The sequence below is a fragment of the Puma concolor genome, chromosome C1 (assembly GCF_028749965.1).
Source record: "Puma concolor isolate L17-30 chromosome C1, mPumCon1.1.hap2, whole genome shotgun sequence".
Taxonomy (NCBI): domain Eukaryota; kingdom Metazoa; phylum Chordata; class Mammalia; order Carnivora; family Felidae; genus Puma; species Puma concolor.
Window position 1 is genome coordinate 7,628,866 of NC_141674.1, and position 21,287 is coordinate 7,650,152.

Sequence of the window (21,287 nt, forward strand, 5' to 3'; positions counted from 1 at the left end):
CATATGTTAGGCCTTGGGGATACAGTGTGAATAAGATAGACAGTAAGAGTTCAATAATACAAGACAAAAGGAAGGTTACAAAGCGATCTATGTTCGGCTACCAGAGGAATATTGTCCAGATGGCAGTTGCTATAGACCGGTGTCCGGCTGGGTGGCTAGAGAAAGCTCTGGTGGTGGGAGAGAGAACCCATAGAGGTCACAGCCTTGACAGGAGGCGAGGTTGTATAGAGCAGTGTTGATCCACATGAAGACTTTGGTTTTACTTTTAATAAAATGGGAGACCATCATAGGGTTTAAGTAGAGGATTTACACAATCTCCCTTAAGCTTTTACAGGATCACCCTGGCTGCCACATTAAGAATAGACTGTTGGGGGCACCTGGGTGGCTCGGTCGGCTGAGCATCCTACTCTTAATTTCGGCTCAGGTCATGTTCTCATGGTTCGTGAGTTCGAGCCCTGCATCAGGCTCTGCACTGGCAGTGTGGAGCCTGCTTGGGATTCTGTCTCTCTCTCTCTCTCTCTCTCTCTCTCTCTGTCTCTGTCTCTCTCTCCTCCTCCTCTCTCTCTCCCCCTTCTCTCTCTGCCCCTCCCCTTCTCATGCTCTCTCTCTCTCTCTCTCTCTCTTTCTCTCTCTCTCTCTCTCCATACATAAAACTTAAAAAAAAGAGAGACTGTTGGAAAGCAATAATGGGAACTGGGAGAGCAGTCAGGTGATAAGTCCCCAGTCACATCCCTGGCTATTATGTGACAAATCAGAATATCCTGACTTGTTGGATCTGAAGTCTGAAAGAGAAGCAGAAGTTAAGGATGACTCCAGGGGTTTTGACCTTGTGACTAAAAGGATAGAATCACCATTAATCTTGATGGGGCCAGATTAGGAGCCCGGTGTTAGACACGGTAGGTTTGAGGGCTCTGTTAGGCGTACAGGTGGAAACACCAGGTGGGCAGATGGGTTAATGTGAATCGAGCTCAGAGGGGCGGTCTGAGCTACAGAGATCAGTTGAACGATGTTAACTTCTTGATTTTGATGATTGTACTGTGGTTATGTCTGAGCGTGGACTCCCCGCCCCAGAATCAGGAAATGAATACTGAAATACTTAGGGAGAAGGGGCAACCTGTCTGTAACTCAGTCTCAAACAGTTCAGAGAAAAAATAATTATATAGATAGACTGGTAGAGAATAATAAAGCAAATTTAGCATTTGAAGAATCCGGGCGAAAGATATGTGAGAATTCTTTGTACCATTCTTGCACTTCTTCTGTAAGTCTGAAATCATTTCACAATGGAACACTTTTTTAAAAGCGAAGGAAAATACAGACATTCCAGATAAAACTGAGGCAATTCATTGCCGGCACACCTGTGCTGAATGGAACACTAATGGAGTCTTCAGGCAGAAAGAAAATGATCCTTAACTGAAGACGCAGAGGACACAGAAATGCAGGCAGGCAAGGGAGGGGAAAAATAGAAATAGATATTGGCTGCATAAAATAAGTGTCTTTCTTGTGGGATTTAAAACGCATGTATGATTGAGATGTATGACAGTAACACAGGCAGAAGGGTGGATGAACGTGTTGGAATTGTTGGCAAAATGGTAACATTTCTCAGTTATATGAAACAGTAGTAAGTCAAGAGTGTGTTGCGGTACCTAGCGCATCGGTTCTCAAGACATTTCGGGCCTAGCACCCCTTTCACGCTTAAGAATGGAGGACCCCCCATTAGGCAAACATTACAGTGATCATCGTTGCGGACACACAGTCCACTGATGGATGCTGAAATTAGAGGTGAAAGTTTGAGAGTGTCTCCTCCAAGCTATTTAGTAACTACAAAAGGAAAGTTAGTAACACTACAGTGAAGAAATCTATCAAAAACCACCTTGACTACAAGCCAGTGGAGGGGAAAGCTGAATTAAAAAGTTGGCAAGAAGAGAAAAGAGGGCATTAAACAGATCAAAAGGAAAACAAATTGTGAGATGAAAGAGATAAACCCCCAAATTTCAGTGTTCACGTTAAATGTAAATAGACTACTCCATTAAAAGCAAAGTTTGTCAAGGTTAGATTAAAAAACAAAACAAAACAAAACCTAAACCCCATCCAGGGCTGCTTAATAAAAAGGCACACAGGATTAAGAGTAAAATGATGGAAAAAGGGACTGTGCAAACACTAACCAAAAGAAACCAAGTACTAATACCAGACAAGATAGACTTAAAAGTGGAGTGAGAAATAAGGAAATTTCAGAATGATCAGTCACATTTCTAAGTATGTATAACCAAATAACATAGCTTCACTGTACAGGAAACAGAATGGGCAGACCTGAAGGGAGAACTGGACAAATCTGCTCTTACCATGGAAAGTTCCAAAACGTCTTTCTTAGGAACTTATAGAACAGACAACAATCAAGTTTCTAACAACACAATGAACAAACTTACCACACACACACACTGTGTATCTGCACATATGTGTATATGACACTGTACCCAATAAAGACACGAAATATGCAAAAATTTCAGCCTCACTAGTCATCAGGGAAATGCAAATTAAAGTCCAAATGACGTAATCACTTCCCACCCACCAGAATGGCTAAAATGGAAAAAAACTGAATCTGGTGTTGGATGCAGAACAACTAGAATTCTGCACTCCTGGTGTGAGTGTGAATTGGCCTGACTACTTTGGAAACTTGACGGTGTCTGTTCACCTGAAATATGCACACCCCATATAATCCAGCAGTTTGCCGCCAAAGTGTATGTGTAAAAATGTGATTCGCACCACTCTGGAACAGACGGATAAATCGTGCTTCATTCTTGTCCCGCGTGAGAGTACTATACAGCAGTCAAAGTGAATGAACCGTGGCTACGAGCACCAGCAGAGGCACCTTGCAGAAGCATAATGTTGAGCAAAAGAAGCCCATTGTGAAAGAATGCTTTCTATATCATTCCATTTATGTAAAGTTCAAAAATAAGCAAATTTCATTCATGGTGCGAGAAGTTAAGTGGTGACTGGGAAGGATGCGTGAGGGCTGCTCCTGGAGGCTGTTGTATTACCTTTTTTTTTTTTTTTTTTTTTGACCTGGATGGTAGCTACATGGAGTTTTTCACTGTGTGAAAATACATCAAGCTGTAAGCTTAAAATGTGCTTGCTTTTCTGTACGTATATTGAATGCCAACATGAGTTTACTTAAGACTACAATGAGGCCATTCTTCTACCTTTCAGGATGACAAAGAAAAAGCTTGATAGCATCATGCAGGCAGAGTTGTGGGAAACACATGTAGACTGGTGGGAAGTAAGTGGAAACCACCTCTAAAGGAGAGTTAGGCAATATGTTGATCAAAATCAAAACTACTTGCAGGGACAACTTGCACATGTTTGAATGGCACATGCAAGGACTTGTTTTGGGGCTTGTAATGTATGTTCAATAGGGGACAAGTTAAATAAGTTACGGTACGTCCATGAAATAGAATGCCTTGTAGCCACTAAATAGAATGAGGAAGCACTACAGATACTAATAAAGAATACTCTCTAAGATGTCTTAGTTAAAAATAGCAACTTGTAGGATAGTAAATACTATTCCATGCTATTATTTGTACAATATGGATATATATGTATGTATGTATATATATACACACACACACACACACACACACACACACACACACACTAACATATAAAAAGTGTATTATATGGGTATAGAAAAGCACTTTCATATGTTCACAGACTGTGTCTAGGAGGCATCTAAGAACCTAGTAGTGGTGGTTGTCTCTGGAAGATCGAACTGGATGGCCAGGTGGCAGGAGTGGGAGGGGGACAGCCTTTCACTGCATACCCTTTGGTATCTTGGGAATACAGAATTTAACCATGGGAATATACCTGTCAAGTGTTAATTTTTAAAACAATTGAATACCTTTCCCTTAGAAAGGTGTTTTGCAGGATACCGTTGTGTTGCTCCTCAGTAAGTCTGGTACAGCCACATTTTTCTTCACATTGAAACAGATCTTTGGTTTAACACCAGATGACATGGTTGGCTTGGCAGAAGGGTGCCAAGATGTATGGGGGGCGGGGAAGTTCCCATGTCAGGGTGCGCAGACTGCAGGGTGTGTGGGAATGCACTGATGAGCAGACAGCAAATTCAAGCCTCCTGTGTCATGCCCGCTTGTAGACACAACACTCCTTGAATGGAATGGTAGGCCCCTCCCTGCGGCTTCTAGTGATAATTTTCCTTCTCTCTTTTCTTCTGAACATGTATAAGTTGAATTCAGATTAAGTTAAAAATGATGCAACTCTCCTGCTTCCTTTTGTTCTTTTTTTTTAAATGTAATTAAGATCAAGCTATGAATATAACATCTGCTTTTTATGTCTTAATGTATCAGAAGCATTTTCCCATGCCATCAGAAATTGTTCGTGAAAATGTACACAGTCGAATAACAGCACATAACTGAAATGTGTCCTAATTTGTCTGCTCAGCCCTCTTCACACATTTATGTTGTTCAAATGTTTTGCTCTTCTTTTTTTTTTTTTAATTTTTTTAACGTTCACTTATTTTTGAGAGACGGACAGAGCACGAGTGAGGGGCAGAGAGAGAGAGGGAAACACAGAATCCAAAGCAGGTTCCAGGCTCTGAGCTATCAGCACAGAGCCTGACGCGGGGCTCAAACCCACAAGCCATGAGATCATGCATGACCTGAGTCAAAGTTGGACGCTCAACCGACTGAGCCACCCAGGCGCCCCAAATATTTGTTCTTCTTAAAAATATGGTGAGGAACCATTTTTGTACGTTAGTCTCATACTACATTATTTCATTATTTCTGAGAAGTTAAATTGTTGAGTCAAGAGGTTGTGAACATTTTTAAATACTCTTGAGACAGAGTGCTGAATTGTCTTCTAGAAGCTTCTCAGTTTGCACTTCCAGCTTTGGGTATTCTAATGCAAAAAACGTCGTTTTTATTTTGAAAGAATTCAATCTTAACAACTTTACCAACACATCTGAATGATATGCCAGAAGTCAGGGCGGGATATCAGTATTTCCTTTGAACATGAACAGAGATTTGGAATGCTTCCCCCGTGTTGTCTGGAATCCTGCCTGTCCCCACCCGCAGGCACCGGGACCTGAGATAGACTGCTTTACTGTCTCTGTAGCTCAGCTTCCTTCCCTGTAAATTGGGAGCCAAAGGGGGCTCCCCTGCCACCTCTGGCCGCATGGGTTACACACCACACGGGCCCACGAGGTCCATGGACACGGTGATATGGAGTCCCAGAGTCACGCGCCTCGGCGGCCCTGCTCAGGACTAGTATTGGGGTTCAAAGAGTTAAATATATACAAAGCTCCAAAAAATACTCTTTGACAGTTGGGTTTAAAACATTTTGGCCGTTATGTCTAGGTGGAGAGTGAAAATGTGAATGATTTTTAAATTCTCTCTGTGCTTTGTTTTCCATATTTTCAGCAGTTGAAGTGCTATTTTTACTGTCAGTAGATAGATATGCCTATACATTACGGGTCTTATGTTCGTATATTAGACAGTATTACATGTATTATATTATAGGTAGAAGACAGACAAAATATCCTTTCAACATAAGCAGTTGGTGGGGAGGAGGTCTTCCTTAGGGAGGCTGCCATTTAACCAGGTAAGGAAGGTGAGGTCTTGGCTCTCACATTGCCTGGCAAAATAAGCACTCAAATATTTATGGATTTGGTTGAGTTCTAAATATTTATCTCTACGCTAGTAATGTTGACTATAGCAACCAATACCAGATTCATTTGAGCTACCCAAATAGGTGGTGGCAAAATAATTTATGTACCGTATTGACCTATTAGGACATAGCATGTTTTCACGTATTAATATCAGGTTAATATGAGGACTTAAAAACCATCTGATAGCTGCATGGTCATTGAAAGCTTTAGGAAGCTGAATGCCAAACAATAAGCCTTCTGATCTTATACTTAAGATTCAGGATGTTAAAGAAAACCCCAAATGAACGGCATCACAGTCTAGCTGGGTGACTGAGGAGTGCGTCTCGATATATTGAGCTTTTGTGCCAGCGTTTTCCTTAAGGAACAAAAATCTCCCCCTTGATTTGGGTCCCACAGTAGAGTTGTTTCCCAAATCAGTAACATATGAAACAGCGTATGGCTGTCCCTGCCATCCCAAAGCAAATGTTTGTTTTGTTGCAGTGATGGAAACATTTCCATTGGTGAAGCAAATATTTAGAGCTGAAAGAAACATTTGGGCGGCCAGGATGTGTCAAAATAGAACAGATGCCTGCCTTTTAAAAACACACATTTAAAAAAAAAGAAAGAAAGAAAGAAAGCAAGCAAGCCACCTTGTACTTGGCTGCTGTGGTTATAGCCACAATGGGTTAAACAAGAAATAAGAAAATGTGGATATCATTCTAATCCCAGTTTCTGGGCACATCTCTGTACCTTTTTGTGCCTTGGTTTTTCTCTTCGCGAAAATGAGGATAGCCATTTTAAGTGATTTTGCTCAGGATTCAGGGTTTCCCCCCTCCAAATATTCTCTTTGTTCTTAAAAAGTAATCATCCCTTTTGAATCAGAAATATATTCACATGGAATACATTTCATAAGGATAGACAGTGAACAAAGTGCCTTCAGTCTCCGTCCCCAGCTACCAGTCCCCTCCCTGTTTGTAACCAGTATTTCCTGTGTCCTCTCTATTTTATGCATGTACACACAACTAAGTAGAAGTGTGTGTGTGTGTGTGTGTGTGTGTACGTTGTGTGTGTGTGTGTGTGTTTTGTTTTGTTTGCACATAGAGGCTCTGTATATCCTTCACGTTTTCACCCTGGGCTCCATATATATTCTTTTTGTTTTTCTTCTTTTTTTGAGGCGATTGATTGATTCTAAGAGTTTGCTTAGTAAAAATGTGCTAGCTGTGTCCGATAGTAGAGAGGAGCAGGCTCGTTCCCTGCTCGTGCTTGACCCTGCCCCCCCCCCACCCCACCCCCGAACATGGCGCTGAGAATCTGGTTCTGCCTCTGGGGCTCACCATGGGCTGTGGGTAAGTAAGTCACTGTCCCTCTCCAAGTCCTTTTCTCTTGATTTTTAAAACAGAAGGAAAGGGAAAGAATAAGAATAGGAGATAGACCAGATGAGCTCTAACTTTTCTCTCAGATCTGAATTTCTTGGTTTGGCTGTCAAAGGTGAATTTGTTTTTTTTTTTAACACACTTCACTGCTTCTTCTAAAACAGGAGCAGGATTCCAGCAAGTATCGTTGAAAACGTTTATTAATTTGGCTTTTCTGCATATGCACAAACATACCTTTGGCTTACCTGGCCCTTGGCATTCAGGTAGCTGTGATTCCTGATTATCACACCCTTTGGTCCTTAAAGATAGTGCTCGTTCCCCAGGACTTGTTCAGTGCACCGTGGGAGGGCCGACTTCTCAGCCTGTTGCCAAGGACCTACTGGCTCAGACACTGCTGTCCATGACAGCCGGCAACAATATTTGCAATGCTGTTAATCCTTCGGAATTGATGATCAAATAACAAAATCAACTCCTCTTTGTTTTTGTTTTTAATTTAGCGGAGAGGGATTAAAAGGGGAGAAAAAAAAAACACCCTTTAGACCATAGATCTAAAAATAGACGTCACGGATGCTGATTGGAAACCCTCCCAGTCTTTCATATGAGAGATCTCAATTTGTGTTACACAGAGGGGCAGCTCACTTCTGTCTTGTTCACCAGTTATACTACTCCCCAGAGAAGCCCAATAAATTTTATAGGGAAGTTTCCTCCTTATGCGGAAGGAGCTAAGCTCAGTGACTGGTGTGGCTGAAGTAATTTAGGGCTCCAAGGGAGTACAGTACGTCTGGCTCGTGGAACACCGTATCCGAAGCAAACGTACGAAACCCGGTTGTCTCGGTCTTTGATACTACAGAGCTCTGGATCCCGTGGCCCCAGCCTGTCTGATTTGGGAGGGAACTGCTCCCCCCAACTTGCATTTCATTCACCGCCCAGACGGTCCTTCTGCGTGCTCTATTGGTAGTGACAGCAGAGCTCGCCACTGCTGTGTGCTGGCGTTCTCACCACTAACCGTCTGAAACCTCCAAACTTGGACTTGGCTGAGTTTTTACGTCTCTCGTCTGCCTCTCTGAGACGCAGAGATCCTCTCCCACTGCCTTCTCTCTTCAGACTTCCAGTGGAGCCGGGCTGCCCGGTTCCTCAGTCTTGAAGCTAACCGTGCAATACGTTTTGCACTGGCTTTTTACTCAGTGATTTATACTCGGAGACGTGGCTGGGTGATATCCAGTGTCCTTTTGTCTTTGTGTTTATTTTTCTTGCACATTTAATGTATTTAAAGGATATATTGTCTTTATGGTTCACTGGGATAAGGAGGGGGTGGGTGCAAGTTTTAATGAGAGGTCCCCGGCTCCCTGTGTTGAGATGAGAATTATATTCTCGATGAGATATCTTTCTTTCTTCCCTTAGGTGGCAGGAGGCAGTGTTTTGCTGCTTTTTGAAATAGCATTTCTACCTAACGATTTTTAGAAGGGTACTGAGAGGACGTTCAATTTCAGGACATCATCAGCAACTTTTCTCCTGTTGTCTGAACTTTCCTCATTTAAGGAGACAGGGAAGTCTCATGTCTTGTTCCTGAATTTCCGTATCAGTATCAGGATGGTGGGAACCAGCCCTACCATCAGATCAATTTTTATAAAAACTGTTTCATTCGGGGCTGATGATGTTTGCAACTAGTTTTCTCAAAAACTGTTTCCACTGCGTGGGAATAGTTAATCAGTAGAGGAGAAAGCACTTGGCTTATTTGCTTAATATTTTAACCAAGTGAATTAGACAGGTTGGGGGGCTGGGGGAGGGGATAAGAAAGTGGGTGGGGGAAGCCCCATAAACAAGGTGATATATAATATTTTTTTTGTTCTCCTTTTAAATAAATACCGATCAGCTTTATGTTCAGAGACAATAGGAGCCGTTGGCTTAAATTTGCAGTTTACTGTATTTATGGCTGTAATATCAAGGTGCTGCCGTCGTAATTTCATGCCCCAATGAGAAGAGCAAGGTCGAAGCAAATGCTTCCATCGGCATCTGCTAACACACTAACTCATAAACAAGGCCCGGCTGGATCAGGTGGCACGGAATAATACAGGCTAATGAAATACAGCACAGCTTTCCATTACTGTTAGTTTTTACAGTGTCGTCATTACGTGTAATTTATGTTTAAAAAATTCAATTTTATACAAGGCACTGGGAAATAGGGGTCTACAGGTCATCCAACGACTTTTAGAGGCTCTGAGAGTCCTTATTGTACTCTACTGTTCCAACAAAATGTTAATAAAATAAAATAAAAATACTTTTTTTCCCCCCTTTCCCCTCCCCTAGCCTTTTCTGAGAGAGTTGATTTTTCTTTTAATTTGGGGAGTATTTTTAGCCAGCTGTCTTCTCTGCCTCATCTCCTTTCAGAGTGTGTGTGTGCATGGGGAGATAACTAGTTGTGTTCTCAGAGAGGTGACCCCCGCACGGTCTCCGCGCGTCCCAGATGAATCACCGGAGTCCTACACACGGAGGGACTGTGATGGGGGAGGCAGATGGCCAGAGTGGCCAGCCCGCAACCGCCACCCTGCGTCGCTGGCCCTCTGGCCCTGTTCCCTGATCCCAGTCAGACTTGACATTTTTATTATAAAACTCGGGCCAGGCTGGAAGGTGCCGTTGGGTGTTCATTACCTTGCTCATTTCCAAACTATTCCTAGCCCTGCTGTCCCGGTTGTTGTTTGACCTAAAAGACGCAGACAGTGCTGCTGTCTGCTGTCATCTGTCTTTCTGCTTCACCTGCACAGGGCCAGGCCCCGTGGCAGTGCTCAGCGGTCACTGAGGACAACATTGAGGTGACTTATTCTGAGAAGCCCTTGCACAGCCAGTCCCGCAGGAAAAAGGCAGCTCTTCCCAGTGCCCAGTTTTGTCTGAGTCCCTGCAAAAGGACCCGCAGCAGCGGCTCCCAGCCAGTAGGCTGCGGCTCCCAGAGTCAACGGTTTGATTTTGTTTGCATTTTAACCGAAACCTTTAGAAAAAGAAAACAAATCGGGTCTGTCTTCTAGGGGATACAAATAAGCAGGTGTGGCCGCCCCGAGGCCGTTCACTTCAGCTGCTGCAGCAGTAACATGGGGCTTTATCAATCAATAGCTTGTAGCTTGCTCGCTGAGTTCTTTTAAAAGAATCCCACCCTGGAGAAAGTGTTGGAAAAGAAATCTTTGACCCGCCTTCTGCACCAGAGCAGCAGCCGCCTCCTCGGGAAGGGCACTGGTTCTGAAAGTAGATTCCAGAGAAGAGAAAGAACAGCAAGTCCACCCCGATTCCGATGCCCGGTGCGCACGACCTTCACCTGCACGATCAGAACTGAGAGCTCTTGGTTTGGCCCGTCAGGCAGCGGTGGTCTTACGGGTGAAATGGCACTGCCTGTCAGAGGGAGGCGCCTGGCCTCCCGCTCACTTGGGACAGGCGCCCTCGCCCCGTTCTCTTCCTCTTGGCTAAAGCGAGCTCAGTGGATGGAATCACTGAGCGGGACTTTCTTAGTTTTACTCTCTATCAGCAATACATTTTAATTGTCACAGACCAGGGCTGATAGCTCTTGGAATTGGCAAGTGGCGGGGGTGAAGTTACTGAAAGCATCTAAATGCAAAGGGCTGGTGATATCAGATGATGCAAATTGACACCCCAACTAAGGAGGATTTTCGGCTTTATTGAAATTGGCTAATTCTCCCAAAGGCAGCAGCTAACGGAAGACTTGAGGCAGCTAGGGGAGGGGAGGAGTTTGCCTGCCACAGGACGGTGACACCCTTCACCCCCCGTGTCTGCTCTGCTCAGCCCTTGCTCGGGTCCCTCTGCTGTTAGATTATTCCTTGCAGATAGCAATCAACTGGAAGGAAGTGTGTGTGTCTAATTTGCATGAGATTATTTAAAACAACAACAAAAAAAAAAGGTCTGCATTAGTCAGGGTGATGGTAAACAACGCAAAGAGATGCCTTTTATAATATAGCCAGTGCCTCAGCGTTCACAGGCAAATATAATTCACTTCCAATTGGCGGTTTCCTTTATTATTCCTTTTAACCTTTTGGATTCTGCAAGGTCTCCATCTAAGCTCTCTCTGCCGTTTGTCTCGTGGGGGTGGGTGGGAACCTGGATGTCCTGTCCTGTGCCCCAGTCCCTCTTCCCTGAGGTCAGGGTTGTTTCAGCACCAGGAGCCCATGACTGGGTAGGTAAGTGTTGTGTCCTGAAAGAGATGACCCCCCCCCCCCTTCCTGCCGAGGCTCTGAGAGTCCCGAATGAATTACCTGAGTGTACAGAGTCCTGAACCTGGTCTGTCCTCCCCACTGGGGCTGGGACACTCAGGGGGAGAGGACACCAAGAGAGGCACAGGCACCAGTCTGTGTGAGGGCTTAGGATTTATTGGGAGTTAGACTATTAGAACGAGGCAGGGACCCTCGACCCTTGTCCCTCTGGGGTCGTTCAAAAAGTTGTGTAGGTGTCATTTGCAGATAGGATCCAGGCGTCGGCTTCCCGTGTTGTTGTGGCATAGCCCCAAAACACCATTCGTCGGCTCTTACCTGAGGCTGGGCTGCCAGCATGAGAGTGAGAAAGACCATTTAGTGCTTCTCTCAACCTCTCACAAGCTTGAAGACTTAGGACGGAATTTGGAATTTCGGAGCCTACCCTGTGTTGTTTCTGTGCTGGGGGCGGGGGGGTGGGGGGGCGGGCGAGAGGTCTCCAAAGCCTTGGTCTGTCAGCAGGCAGCACCACGCCCTAACTGGTATGATCAGAGGCATGTTTTCACCTTGCTTGGGTCTTAGTTGTTGTTTTTTATCTGTTAAATGAATGCAATGGCTGGGATAATGGTCCAGCTCTGAAATTATATTATTCAGTGAGATCATGAAAATGCTGATTTTTTTTTTTTTTTTTTTTTTACAAGAAGAAAAGTGATTCATTTTATGTAACTAAATCAAAGTCCCGGCCCTCCGGAGGATTAGGGATATCAGAATTCCAGCCAATGTAAATTTAGAGCATCAAATGATAAGGTCTCTGAAAAACAAGAGCTCGGAAGGAAGTGCTGATGCCCTTTAACCGCAGCCTCACTGGTGGGCTCGGCTGCAATAATGCAAGGAACATGTTTTATTAGGAAAACAGGCTCCGTAAAAGCCCGGGGCCAGAGGGCAGGACAGCGGGCAGGGAGTGCTGTCCCTTTAACCAGCTGCAGCTCTCGGGGCCGCAGCACAGCCCGTGACTTACTGTAGATTTCCCCAGCGCTAAACATTATCGTACTTGTTTATATTTGAAAGAGCCAGAAGGGAAAATGAGAATGCAACTCAATGCTCCTTTTGGGAAAATTATCCTCATTTGCAGCCAGTGGCTGACAAGGCACACGAACCACCAGGTTTATGAAATTCCGTAGTGTCCCAGTGACCATCAGCCCGTGCTGACACCGCACGTGCACGCACTTCTCCAAGCAAGCGGCTGATGATGAGCTGGTTAGAGTGGGCCTTTCCTGCTGGAACCCTGGAAGGGGTTCCCCTCCCTCTCTGGAGGTTGACTGGCAGGCACTCTCAGGCTGGATGGAGCCCGAGAAGCACACGCTCAGGGTTCAGGGGTTTTCCTTCTGTCCTGCCCTTTTCTCTCGGGAGGCCTTGGGAGCAAGCTGGGCCATTTGGGAGGAGGAACGTCCCGTATAGCTCCCCACATACTCAGAGGTAGCTTTTGTATCTGAAAGCGCTCAGTGCCAGCCTTTTCATCTGCCACGTCAGTCTGTTGAGAGCGGGGTGCGCCGGGGGCCACCCCAGCAGCGTTCAGGCTTCACAGCACGGTAGCCTTGCCCACCACTGGCTGGCTCCTCTGTGTGCGGAGGGGGAAGGGGCAGAGCTGCAGTGTTAAATGGGGACAGCCCTCAACCGCTCAGCATAGGGAGGGGAACAAAGGGTCCGGGGCCGTTCAGAGTAGTTCAGGCCTTCTCCCTGACCACTTGCGTAGGGCCTGAAAAGTTGGAGAGGCGCTCGGCCAGCTACAGGCCCGTGAGGTGTGGGGCAGCGCTGTGCTTCGGAGCATTAATGTGCCCCATCTATTAGCCCCTCGGCACAGAGCACGCGGCACCAGGCTCTGGAAGATGCTGATCCTCTGAAGCTCCTTGTACTCGATGCACCCCCAGGGGCAGATACACCATGATGTGGCCTCTAATGGAGAGCTGCCGACCAGATGGGGAAAAGCTCTCGGCTCTCGTTTCAGAGCCTTATGTGGCGGCCGCACTGGATCCTGGGATTCCTGGAGCAGCACCGGCCGGCCGGAGTGGTCTTCGTGGGCTGGCCGTGACCTCCCCGCCGCTGCTCCCGCTCTTGGCGGCCCCAGCACTTTCGTACCCCCTGTAGCCACTTCTCGGGCCCGGCCCGCGGGGAAGTTTCTCTCACGCCTGTGCGCCACACTCCGTTCCTCTGCTCCGGGTTGGTTGGCACCCTCGTCCTCTTCCCCCAGAGCCGGCGGCCCCCGTCAGCCTCAGCCGTGTGTGCCCGCGGGAAATGGGGTCCCCGCGGCGCCCCCCGCCCCGGCCTTGTATTCTTCCACGGGGCAGATCCTCTCCCCACGCTGTAGCCACTGCAGATGGCGCCCTGCTGTTCCCTGCCGTCCGTCCCGAGCGCAGTGTGCTTCAGTGTCAGGAGGATTAAAACAAAGGGAAGCAGAAAAGCTAGCCAAAGGCGGTACAGGCAGCCTCTGCTAGGCTGGGGCAATAACCATCTGAAAGTTTGGGCCTGGCCTTGTTTTGATCTGTTTTCTTGTTTTATTTTCTTCTTTACATTCTATATCCCATTCATACTAATCACAGTCAGTCCTGATTTTTCTTTTTATTTCTGCATTTGTCATAAAATAAAGCAAATTATTCCCGTCTTCGGAAACGATCGAGACTAATTAGTCGTCTCACCCAATAATTAGTTTTTTGTTTCCCTGTCTGTTTTCATGCATTATTGTTAGTTTTTTCCCCTCTTTTTTTAACACCATTACAGATTAAAATGAGCCACATTTGCAGTTGATGGTATCTGTTTTCGGGGGAAGAATGGAGAATTGCAGTACGGAGCGACTTCAGAAGCAGCAATAAACTCAAGGATAAATTAAGGAAATTGAATGAGCCACATTTGGAAGCAGTGTTGAGGCTAATATTCTGTCGCTTAAGGTTAAATTGCAACCGGGAGAGGTTCCGGAGAATCCGAAATCGGGGAAGAAACTTACCACGATGCTAGGCAGTCTGTGGCTCTAGGGGTCGTTTCTCAATGAAGATTTCGTTGCGGCCATGGACAGTGGCAAAAGGTATTCACCTGCAATTATGTCCTCTTCTCCCCCAGGGCTGACAGATGAAGAGATCGATTTGGCTTTCCAGCAGTCGGGCACGGCTGCCGAAGAGCCTCCGTCCTTGGGGCCGGGCACACAGGTGGTTCCTGTCCAGCCCCCTCACCTCATTTCTCAGCCGTACAGTAAGTCACCCGCTCAAACGCCTGCTGTAACCTTGATTGGGGTTGAGGATTCCGGCCACAGAGCAGGGCTTCCACACCTCCCAGACTCTGCAAGCGTAGAGCCCGGGATGAGGAGATGGCTCTTGGGTTTTTCCAAAAGAACGTGACACACCCAGATCCCCTCCTAGACAAACTTTTAAATATGTGACAACGGTGTAAGCAGAGACAAGGGACCAGAATAAATGAGTTTATGGTGTTGTTTCATATATTTGGGTTACAAGCAAGAATCTGTAGAAGTATTTCTTGGTTCTGTTTCCAGTTTCTTACATCATGCGTTTGCCCGTCACTCTTCCACGAATAAGAACATGAACGTCTGATTCATGACTGCATTCTCGTTTGCTCACTGAAATAACTTCTCTCCTAATTTTATTTTTTAAAGTTAATATTAGTAGATTTAAGGCGGTGTCTCCCACCCACCCCCTTTGTCCCCTTCCTTCCTTCCTCCCTCCCTCCCTCCCTCCCTCCGTCCCTTCCTCATCCTGGCTACACCATGTATATTTATGCGTTGACAGTCTGTTAGAGAATTTCAGATTAAATGTAAAGGTCCTTTTTGAATGTAGCTTTTAATTGTTACATGAGAACATGACCCATGTTGTTTTTAAGTGAAGCTGTTTTAGGAATAAAGGTTCCTCAAACTAGTAATGAGTGTCCAAACCTTCAAAAATCCAGCCAGAACCCCTTCTTTAAATCACTTATAAAAAGTCTAAAAATGGTTAAAATTGACTTCAGAGTGATGGAAAATAGCTCCAGTTTCGTGTCTTCAACGTAACTCAGCCTTGGATCTGTTGTCTTTCAAGACGCCTTTTCTATAATTGTCTTCATTTTAATTGTCTATCTCAGAAGTTTTAGTTTTTCAAAACATGTTAATTTAAAACAGTGCCTATCAGAGTTTGAAAGGCCTAGCTTTAAATGCCAGGCTTGATTGGACCCTTACCACGTGGTCTGGAGCTACCTTCCGGCTCTTGCTTTGCTGTCCTCCTCACTGGCCCCGGCATCACAGGGGCCGGGGCGTCACAGACCTCACTTAGATCTGCCCTTTCTTTTGCTTTCTGGGTGAGGCTGAATGGGTGAGGCCAAGTAGCACGCTCTCAGTTTCACCTCATCCGTGGTCACCTTGTCCAGCGGAACACCGGTGTCACGTGACCTCTGGGGCCAGAGAAATGGTGCTCAGCGGTGAGCCTTGTATTGGAGCTTCTGAGTCAGTAGCAACTACTTGTCAGCCTGGGACTCACTCCTCCTTCCTGGCCAGTATTCTTTCCGATCTATCGTGTTTGTCTTGGGTCACTAAACATGCTCTCCGTGTTTCCTTTTAACCAAAGGCCAGCTCTCCACACTTTTTCTTTGGTTGTGTCCCTGGGCCCAGCCATTTAATGGCATTTGTTGAGGACAGGCAGTGGCAGCTGGGGTGTAGAATTTTCTAAGACGCACATCTGTTCTATTCCAGCTGTTTTCTCCATGCTTAAAACCAAGCAGGTCTCTCAGCTACTTGGAAACTTCTTGCTCAGAACAGATTCTTCTGGTTGGTCACAGAGTTGGCCTGAAACATCATACATGTGCCTACTTTTGGTAGACACAGAGGGTCATTTACACTGTTGGTCCTTCTGAAAGAGGCGAAAGAAAGAGCTGGGGAGGGGCAGGACTGTCATTTAAGTTATTCTTCTGTCCAGGTCTCTCTGAGAAAAAGCATTACATGTTTAGGTATTTAGGTAGGAGTATTTTTAAGAGACTCCCAGCCCTAAAAATAAAATACATCTTCTTAGAGACAGACTCCTTCCTGCTTTGACGCTAGTGTAAAAACAATGGCAATGGCAATTTTTAAATCCCTGAAGTTTCTACTTGTCACTGCTGAGCTTCATCCCTCTGGTACTGCCGCACCCGCTCCTTTCAGCTCCGGGGGTGACTCTACCTCTACACTTCTGTACTTTTGCCAAGAGGTGTCAAAACTGCTCAAAAAAAAAAAAAAAAAAAAAAAAAAAAAAAGCTTGATTTTGATTAATATAGAGAAACAAGACTTTGCCTGACTGATAATAAAACTGATAAATGACATTTGAATTACTTGTAGCGGTAATTTATTACATAAAATATCTTTTATTTGACATGCGATTAGTTGCTGGAAGCATCACTCAATCTGACTAGTTTAAACATGCTCTAAAATGAACCCCAGTAAAAACCAGGGCTGTCTGCTGCTGGCGTTATGAAATATACTAATCCTGGAGTGAGGAAAAAATCTGACTTTAAATATTTAAATGATTAATTGGGTTTATATATTTTTTTTACCTCTCTAACCCCCTTAATTACAAGCAAACTCAGGGGAGTTTCTGAACTAGGTGTGCAATCTGCATGCTTATCACTGAGGCATTGTCTGCGTCCCGGGAGGGATTTATGGCCTCCGCTCATGTGTGTTCCTGCCCATTTTACATCCAGAGCCCTTGCCTTCCCGTGTCTTGGCTCTTTAAGGACACACATTCCATCTCTGAACCCAAGCCTGGAAAATGGGATTCTCCGGGCACAGCCCCAGATGCTCACGCCTCGGGGAAGGATAGCTTTTTCAAGACCACCTCCGGGAGCCCACTGCTCTTGGATGATCACCTCTGGTCTTGCCGGCCCTTCTGCTTCATGGCAGATGTCCCACTCGGTGCCTCTCTTGGTGTCTCGGCTCTTTGGTGAACGTGGTTGACCTTGAGATGGTAGTCAATGGCCTGTGTGTCAGCAAAGAGAACTTGGACACCTGCCGGCATGGTACCGGGTCAATCCATCCGCATTTATTAAGCACCTATCGTATACTCAGTACACTATCGTCAGAGATACAAAACGTGATCCTTCAAGATCCTGTAGGTTCTCTGGGAGAGAGAAGATAAACTCTTAAGAAAAGATAATAGTATAAGACATTGTGATTTAATGCCAAAATTAATTACACAGACAAGAAATTTTGTAAGAATACAGAAAAGAGAAAAATTAATGTGGGCTAGAGAAGTCAGAGAAGGCTTTGTGAAACAGTAGGAGGCTGACACCGAGGGAAACTCGGTGTCACCTGGTGTGAGAATAAACCCGTGTTGTCAGGGCTGAAAGGAAAGTCGGGCAGAGCTCAGGAAAAGTCAGGCTGGGATTCGAGAGGAAATCTGACGTTCTCTGCTTCTCTTTTTGCTTTCTTTTTGTTCGACGTTGAATCAGGAATCAGTATGTGTGGACATCTGTGGTGCCTGCCCGGGCCCAAACATAAAGTTCTGCTGAATGCTCGACTGATTGGTTTGTTCCAGGCTGATTTTTCTTCTTTCCTCCCAAAGAAACAAGAAGCAAGGTAGCTTTGAGAGTTAGGCAGGGCCAGCGTAAATTTTGTAGGGTCATATGTTTTTCCTAGGCTTAAATATTTTTCCTCACTGTCTTTGGTAACCAATTTATGTCTTTCACAGACGGACCTATAGCTTCAGTTAGGGTGTAAATGTGTGAGTGATGAAAGGCTTTGACACCTCGATTAGAAATCCTGAGAGTGCATGGTCTTAGTTTGCTTCTTCATAGACCTGTTTAGTAGCATATACTTACCCTCGATTATCTTCATTCAGTGAGCAAGCACTTTTTACTACACTCCTGCTATGGGCCAGGCACTGTGCTAGACCCCGGGGATGAAAAGAATAATAAGGCCTAACTGCTGTCTCCTGTGTTTCCTGTCCAGCCGGAGAGGCAGTTAAGCAAAGAGCAGTGCCTCTGAGGTGGATCCGGGTGAGGCCAGTGGCACAGACGAGGCAAAGGGGCACTTCATAGAACAGGGGATGCTTCGCTGGGTGTGAAGGGCCTGGGGGAGGGGTGATTGGTTCATTGACCAACCAAGATGGATGAGAGCATCCAGGCTAAGGCAAAGGCGTGTGGACATGAAGCCGTGTGATGTTCAGTGGCCGGAGCCTGGGATGGCAGCGCCAGAAGAGAGGCCTGGCGTGGGAGGTGGCAGCCAGGTCACCACCCTCACGGAGGAACAGTCGAGAGCACACTGAGTATTTCTCTTCAAGATGCATCATCGGATTATTTTTGAGGCTGTATTACCTGTTTGACGATACTGTTCTTAGACTAATATTAAAACCATTTGTATCATCTGAGAAGATGCCGCGTGGGGAGCTAGGGGAGACATTCTGGGAGTGTGCTGGATGAGGCGGTGGTCCACATGCTCTGCCTGTAGCTCTTCCCCTCTTCTTTGCCTGGCCAGCTCGTTGCTGTTCTTTGGGATTGGGGTCAGCTGCCAGCCCCTCTAGGGACTCTTTCAGATGTCTCCATTCCAGTGGGATGGAGGTTCCCCTTGGCCTGCTCAGCCCTGCTCACTTTAATGTTTATTCACTGTCTTTTCTATTAAATCATGAGTTCCTTGGATTAGAGGCAGGTTGTTTGTTTTTGTTGTGTTGTGTTTTGTTTTTTTAATCTATTACCCAAGGCTGTGACTTAGCAGGTGCTCTAGAAGTGCTTGTTGAGTGGATAGATGGTGGTGGAAATGTGCCCGAGAATTAAAAGGCTGTCTTGTGTTACCATCAGCTGGGAGGAGCTTCCCGGGGAACCAGCGAATGGGACCTTCTGTGTGCTCGGCCGTGCAGGCCGTGGGAGCAGAGGACGGGCCTTGCCTTCAGGAGGCCATGTGACCACTTAGAGGGAATACCAGTGCTTGGGGAAGGACAGTAAAGACTAACCCATGCCATCTTGCTTGGGGTGAATGGTGAGAGCTTTTGGAATTTCTGAAGACACATCTCACTTTTTGCTTATATAGAAGTTACTGGTTTGTGTATTGAAGAAAACATTTCTCTAACTTTTAGGAAATTACATTTTTCTTCTTTTGTCCAAGTGACTGATTTAGAATAGCAGCTTTTCAGGAGTGAGCACCCCGTCCGTTCTGTTTGCTTTGTGCCACACCCATAGTGGAGCCATATGGGTGCCACATAAATGCCATTTGTAGATACCGAGGAAGGCCAGTGTCCCAGGCAGGAACCAAGTGAAGAGATCCATTCCCTAGGTTTTTTCGGCCAGTGAAGGTGTCTTTGGTGTTGGTGGTAGGTAGGATTATATCTTTGCTCACGGTGCACTGTGTTCATTTTATAAGATTCCTCAACAAATAACAGAAAACCCCAAATAAGAGTGACCCAAACAAAACGGAAGAGTATTTCTCGGTTATGGTCACGTAGGTAGCCGAGAGTCTCTGCTCTGCATCTCTGACACCTGGCTGGCATCTGTCTTGTGTTCTAGCGTGACTTCCCCAACTCCCACCCTCCCATCTGCTGTCCAGCCAGCAAGAGTGAGGAGAAGGAGAGTAAAGGACCCACCTCTTGGAAATTGCCCCCATCATTTTCGCTTCCTGCCCACTGGCGGGAACTCGGTCACGTGGCCACACCTGCCTGCACAGGAGGCTGAGAAATGCAGTCCTTGTCCTGGTGGGCCACGCTCCCAGCTTTTCGTATCTCACAGAAAGTCTGAGTTAGAATGAACACTGACTTCAGGATGATGGTTACCTCTGGGTGCAGAGGAGCACACGGCTGGTTGCCGTGGTATTTGGAAAGCTTTAGCTGGTAAAGTAGGTGGGTTTAGGATTGCTGATTTTATTATTATGCTTCATAACTTATAAATGTTATATTGTTATGTATGTATCATAACTTACCAGAGGGCATTTTTAAAAGTTGAATTTGAACTAAAAATCGAACCACCCTATGATCTAGCTATTGTACTACTAGGTATTTACCCAAAGGATACAATGCATGCAGACATGCACCCCAATGTTTATAGCAGCGCTATCAACAATAGTCAAACAATGGAGACAGCCCAAATGTCCATCGACTGATGAGTAGATAAAGATGTAGTATATACATACACATAACGGAATATTACTCAGCCATCAAAAAGAATGAAACATTGCCATTTGCAATGACGTGGTTGGAGCCAGAGTGTATTATGCTAAGCGAATAAGTCTGTCAGGGAAAGACAAATAGCATATGATTTCACTCACATGTGGAATTGAAGAAACAAAACGGATGAACATATGGAAAGAGGGGGAAGAGAAGAGAGGGAAACAAACCACAAGAGACTCTTAATGATAGAGAACAAACTGAAAACTGATGGAAGGAGGTAGGTGGGAGATGGGCGAAGTGAGTGATGGATATTAAGGAGGGCACTTGATGGGGCACTTGGGTGGTTTAGTCGGTTAAGTGTCTGACTCTTGGTTTTGGCTCAGGTCATGATCTCATGAGTTTGTGAGATCGAGCCCTGCATCTGGCTCTGTGCTGGTGGCTCATAGCCTGCTTGGGATTCTCCGCGCACCGCCCCCCCCCTCTGCTTCTCCCCCACTAGTGCTTACACTCTCAAAAAAATAAATAAACTTAAAAAAAGAAAGGGGCACTTGTGATGAGCGCTGGGTGTTGTATGTAAGTGACAAATCACTGAATTCTGCTCCTTAAACCGATATCGCAACGTATGTTAACGAACTAGAATTTGAATTAAAAAAAAATTTTTTTTTTTTAAAGTTGAATTTGAATTCTCAGGTCTTGCTTTTCCCTTTGGTCTCAGCTGCTAACTGAGCAGAGAGAGAACGTAGAGCCCCCGCTGCTGGGTCTTGTTCTCAATCACTGTTGGCTCCCTCCAGCTCCACTCCTCGTTTTAAAAATTCTAACAACTTCTTTTTCTAAATCAGCTTTATTGAGGTATCATTTACCTAAAATAAAATGCACTTACTTGTACAATGCGACTTTTGGCAGGCATACACTGTGGGCATCACCACATCGTAGAACATTTGCAATGCCCCAGAAGGTTCCCGTGTGCCCTGTTCCCAGC

General features: G+C 45.6%; 1 protein-coding gene across 3 annotated transcripts in view; it reads left to right on the top strand.

The window, feature by feature from the left end:
- PEX14 (peroxisomal biogenesis factor 14) overlaps nucleotides 1–21,287 on the top strand; it is a 144,602-nt gene that overhangs the window by 101,878 nt on the left and 21,437 nt on the right. For all 3 annotated transcript variants that reach the window (XM_086715662.1, XM_086715661.1, XM_086715663.1), the window contains one exon: nucleotides 14,328–14,456. In XM_086715662.1, the coding sequence (XP_086571788.1) occupies nucleotides 14,328–14,456 (129 nt within the window). The remainder of the gene's footprint in view (nucleotides 1–14,327; nucleotides 14,457–21,287) is intronic.